Below are 4,986 nucleotides of genomic sequence, written 5' to 3'. Positions count from 1 at the left end.
AAGGGAATAACCCTCTAAATGAATTGCCCAGTCATGAGTTTCATCCCACCATGTTTCAGTAATGCCTATGATATCATACTGCTCCCTTGTAGTTATTAATTCAAGCTCCTCAATTTTATCTGGTCAGGCTTATTGCATTATCAAGCATGCATTTAAGTTTTTTCAGTCTATACTATTATCTTATCTGCTTCTGCCTTTCTGCGCCAACTTGGATTTAGTCTTTAGACGTTTTCAAGTACTGTCTGTATTTAATATGGGTGTCTCCCTTCTTGTCAAATTGGAACTTGCTCCCATTCTAGCTCCATGACCCCTTGCTATTTCCCCATCCCCATCTATTCAATTTAGTTTGTTATCTGTTTCTTGTCCCTCCCCTCCTCCATCCTAGTTTAAAATCTCCTCCAACCTGCATCTGCACATGTACTGTACTGATTTGAATAGAATACATTTGGGTAGAATTTATATGTACAGTAACAAGAGAGACGGTCTCTGGCAACAGAGTAAGCTGTGGTCACACAACAGCAGGTGACCCAGCAGCAGCGGATTAACGCTGTGTCAGATCTGATATAGAAGTGTGGATCCCCCGCAGTTTGACTGCAGAAAACACTGTTTCTAGCACCACGGACTTTTGATTTTTTTGATGGTGGCAACGGAGACATGAGTCTTGCTACTTCTGTACATCCTAAATTGGGTTAGACAAACTAAACTTTAACAAAACTCGCATTTTTATCAACCTCACCTTTGAAAATGTTTGTTTTTGCACATTCCTTTAATATTAAAGTTTACTTATTTGTTTTTACCGGTTCAATTATCTGGTGACAGAGTTCCAATATTTTTTTAAATGAGCATACAGTGGTGTGAAAAAGTAAGTACACCCTCTTTGAATTCTATGGTTTTACAAATCAGGACATAATAACAATCATCTGTTCCTTAGCAGGTCTTAGAATTAGGTAAATACAACCTCAGATGAACAACAACACATGAGATATTACACCGTTTCATGATTTATTTAACAAAAATACAGCCAAAATGGAGAAGCCATGTGTGAAAAACTAAGTATACCTTATGATTCAATAGCTTCTAGAACCACCTTTAGCAGCAATAACTTGAAGTAATGGTTTTCTGTATGACTTTATCAGTCTCTCACATCGTTGTGGAGGAATTTTGGCCCACTCTTCTTTCCAACGTTGCTTCAGTTCATTGAGGTTTGTGGGCATTTGTTTATGCACAGCTCTCTTAAGGTCCCGCCACAGCATTTCAATCGGGTTGAGGTCTGGACTTTGACTGGGCCATTGGAACACCTTGATTCTTTTCTTTTTCAGCAACTCTGGTGTAGATTTGCTGGTAGGCTTGGGATCATTGTCCTGTTGCATGACCCAATATCAGCCAAGCTTTAGCTGTTGGACAGATGGCCTCACATTTGACTCTAGAATTCTTTGTTATAGAGACGAGTTCATGGTCGACTCAATGACTGCAAGGTTCCCAGGTCCTGTGGCTGCAAAACAAGCCCAAATCATCAGCCCTCCATCACAGTTGGTATGAGGTGTTTGTGCTGATATGCTGGCACTATGCATTATGGCCAACATCTCCACTTTGGCCTCGTCTGTCCAAAGGACATTGTTCTAGAAGTCTTGTGGTTTGTTCAGATGCAACTTTGCAAACCTAAGCCGTGCTGCCATGTTCTTTTTAGAGAGAAGAAGCTTTCTCCTGGCAACCCTTCCACACAAACCATACTTGTTCAGTCTTTTTCTAATTGTACTGTCATGAATTTTAACATTTAACATGCTAACTGAGGCCTGTAGAGTCTGAGATGTAACTCTTGGTTTTTTTGCAATTTCTCTGAGCATTGCATGGTCTGACCTTGGGGTGAATTTGCTGGGACGTCCACTCCTGGGAAGATTGGCAACTGTCTTGAATGTTTACCACTTTTGAATAATCTTTCTCACTGTAGAATGATGGATTTTAAATTGTTTGGAAATGGCCTTATCACCCTTCCCAGATTGATGGGCAGCAACAATTGCTTCTCTAAGATCATTGCTGATGTCTTTCCTCCTTGGCATTGTGTTAACACACATCTGAATGCTCCAGACCAGCAAACTGCTAAAACTTCGGCATTTATAGAGGTGGTCACACTTGCTGATGATCAATTAATCAAGGGCATTTGATTAGCAGCACCTGTCTGCTACTTAGCATCTTAATTTCTATGGAAGCAGTAAGGGTGTACTTAGTTTTTCACACATAGCTTCTCCATTTTGGCTTTATTTTTGTTAAATAAATCATGACACGGTGTAATATGTCATGTGTTGTTGTTCATCTGAGGTGGTATTTACCTAATTTTAAGACCTGCTAAGGAACAGATGATTGTTATTATGTCCTGATATGTAAAACCATAGAATTCAAAGAGAGTGTACTTTCTTTTTCACACAACTGTAAATGTGTGACCATAAAATCAGATTTGTATAACATTATTATAAAAATTGTTGCAGTGTTAACTCACAAACCAAATCATGTGATTTATTTAAACACAAGTGCTGATATTAGTATTGAGCAAAAGGTCAGCTAATACAGTACGTGCTAAAATAATGCATTTTATGTGAGGCCACATTATGAAATCATTATGATGTTTGTGTTCTTCCCTCTTCTTAGACGATGTATGAAGAAAATCAGACAATGGTCACTGAATTTCTGCTTCTGGGATTTGGGAGTCTCCACAACTTCAAGATTTTATTCTTTTTTCTGATCCTTGTGATATACATGGTGACTTTATCCGGAAATGTCATGATCATTACACTGGTATCAGCCAGTCCCAATCTCCATTCTCCAATGTACTTCTTTCTTAGTAACCTCTCCTTGTCTGACATCATAATAACCACAAGTATTGTTCCAAACATGCTGCGTGTAATATGGAAAGAACAAGGAACTATATATTTTACTTGCTGTATTTTTCAATTTTATATCTATGGTTCCTCAATAGGTGCAGAGTGCCTTCTTCTTACGGTGATGTCTTTTGACCGATATGTAGCGATTAATAACCCACTACGTTATCATTCTATCATGGACTTCCAACTTTGTCTCATTCTTGGCGTCTTGTCTTGGGTATTGTGTTGGATGATATCATCAACTACAGTTCTTCTGATATGTCAGCTACAGTTCTGTGACTCAAATATCATTGATCATTTCTTCTGCGATTTTGCTCCTCTGCTAAAGATTTCTTGCTCAGATACTTCATTTTTGTTAATAGACGCTTATATTGCCTCCATCCTTGTTGTTGTATTTCCATTTGTGTTCATCACAGTAACTTATGTCTGTATTTTCTTGACCATACTAAGGATGCCATCAACCACTGGGAGACAGAAAGCATTCTCCACCTGTAGTTCCCACCTGATGGTTGTGTGCACGTATTATGGAACAATGATTGTTCTATACATGGTCCCATTCACAGGACAGTCATTGGAAGTAAACAAATTCATTTCCTTGCTCAACACTGTGGCTACTCCATTATTAAATCCTATAATATACAGTTTGAGGAATCAAGAGATTAGGACAGCGCTGAGGAAATATGTCCAGCTTTAAATTCAGTCTAAATAAAAAAAAAACATTGGGGTTATTCATTAAACTGCCATAATGGTACCTGAGGCCCTATCGCATGGAAACTAATTGAAGTCAATATGAGTTTCCATGAGAAAGGTACCTGACCGCCACTATCGCAGTTTAATGACTAACTCTTGCTACATTGTCGATATAGAATATTGAGTTTGTAAAACTTCCACAGTATGTGTACTGTAGTTTTGAAAAAGGATTAGCCTTCTGTGTAACTTATTTCTGAATAACTGTAATCTATATTTTTTTTCACTAAAACATGTTTTCTTTCTCCTTCAGATAAATATATGTATAAATATCCATTCAGCGACGTGCTCAGAGAACTGGTTGAGTCTCTTTTGCTGGGAATGGATACCAGAGCAGATCTCTCATTGACTAAGAGTCATCAAACTCCATAAAAATGAAGTCGATTTTGCAGTCCTTAAAAAAAGAAAGATCTATGTAATTAATGCATAAATAAGTCATGAACATTTTTAATGTTCCAAAATTCATGTGAATGAGAATAACACATTCCGTTAAAAATGAGCTACAGATGTAGCACTCATTATTGCACCTGTTGGCGTGCCCATTTTCACTGGCAACATACAGTACCCATTTAAAATAGCAGCTGCTCTCGATGGCACTTTGTCTGGGCCCCTGAAACACCCCAGCAGGAGCAATAATGGCTACTTCCTTTGTAATTCTTGCGGTATACATACCATAACAAATCCACACAAATGGCTGTAATGTCGCGAGGCTTCGTAACACACGCGATATTAGCCTGCATGGAAATCTTATATAATGCTATGTTGATCAAATAAAACTATCACTTGTGAGCACATACACACGTCTCAGACAGGTCTACAACCCTGCTTTTCAGCATTATCTCTAAGCATACAGTGCTTCGACTGCAGCCAGGGATTCTGGGAAACGACATGCAAAGGAGCACACATTGTCACCTTTTGCTTCATGTTCATTTTAACATGGACCCCTATAAGCATATGCCTGCCGCATTACGTAGCTTTTCAGCACAGCGTGGGCTAAAGAAGTGCATAGCCAGTAAAACCAACTCAGACTGCTGACGCAACCTTTTGGGTCTCTTCAGTGTGAGACTGGCCATACTGGCCTTGCAATGTGAAGTTGGAATAGGTTTCATACGTGTGTTGAAAGTAAACTAGCTGGAAATACTGTTGGGAGGGAGAACACACTTAGGATATTAGGAGTTGAAGGTTTGATGAGAATCTGTGGTGATGTTTCAGATTTCTGAGTGTGTTGTCCTGTGCTTTTTGTAGTTTGTGAGTGAGCGCATGTGTGTTATTTATGTTTTTTAATATTTGTAAGTTGTCTTTATTGTGTGATAGTGTTGTATAGTAAATATGTTCAATTGTGACTGATAGTTTTTAGAGATGG

At 38.6% G+C, this 4,986-nt stretch overlaps 1 protein-coding gene across 1 annotated transcript; it reads left to right on the top strand.

Annotated features, from left to right (window-relative positions):
- Positions 1 to 2,646: 2,646 nt before the first annotated feature.
- On the top strand, positions 2,647 to 3,570 carry LOC142471354 (olfactory receptor 6X1-like). Its single transcript, XM_075578169.1, has one exon. It carries the CDS (start codon positions 2,647 to 2,649, stop codon positions 3,568 to 3,570), a length of 924 nt encoding a protein of 307 aa, XP_075434284.1.
- Positions 3,571 to 4,986: the final 1,416 nt, after the last annotated feature.

Source organism: Ascaphus truei, chromosome 20 (assembly GCF_040206685.1).
Source record: "Ascaphus truei isolate aAscTru1 chromosome 20, aAscTru1.hap1, whole genome shotgun sequence".
Classification (NCBI taxonomy): Eukaryota; Metazoa; Chordata; class Amphibia; order Anura; family Ascaphidae; genus Ascaphus; species Ascaphus truei.
This window is presented reverse-complemented; position numbering and strand designations above follow the sequence as displayed.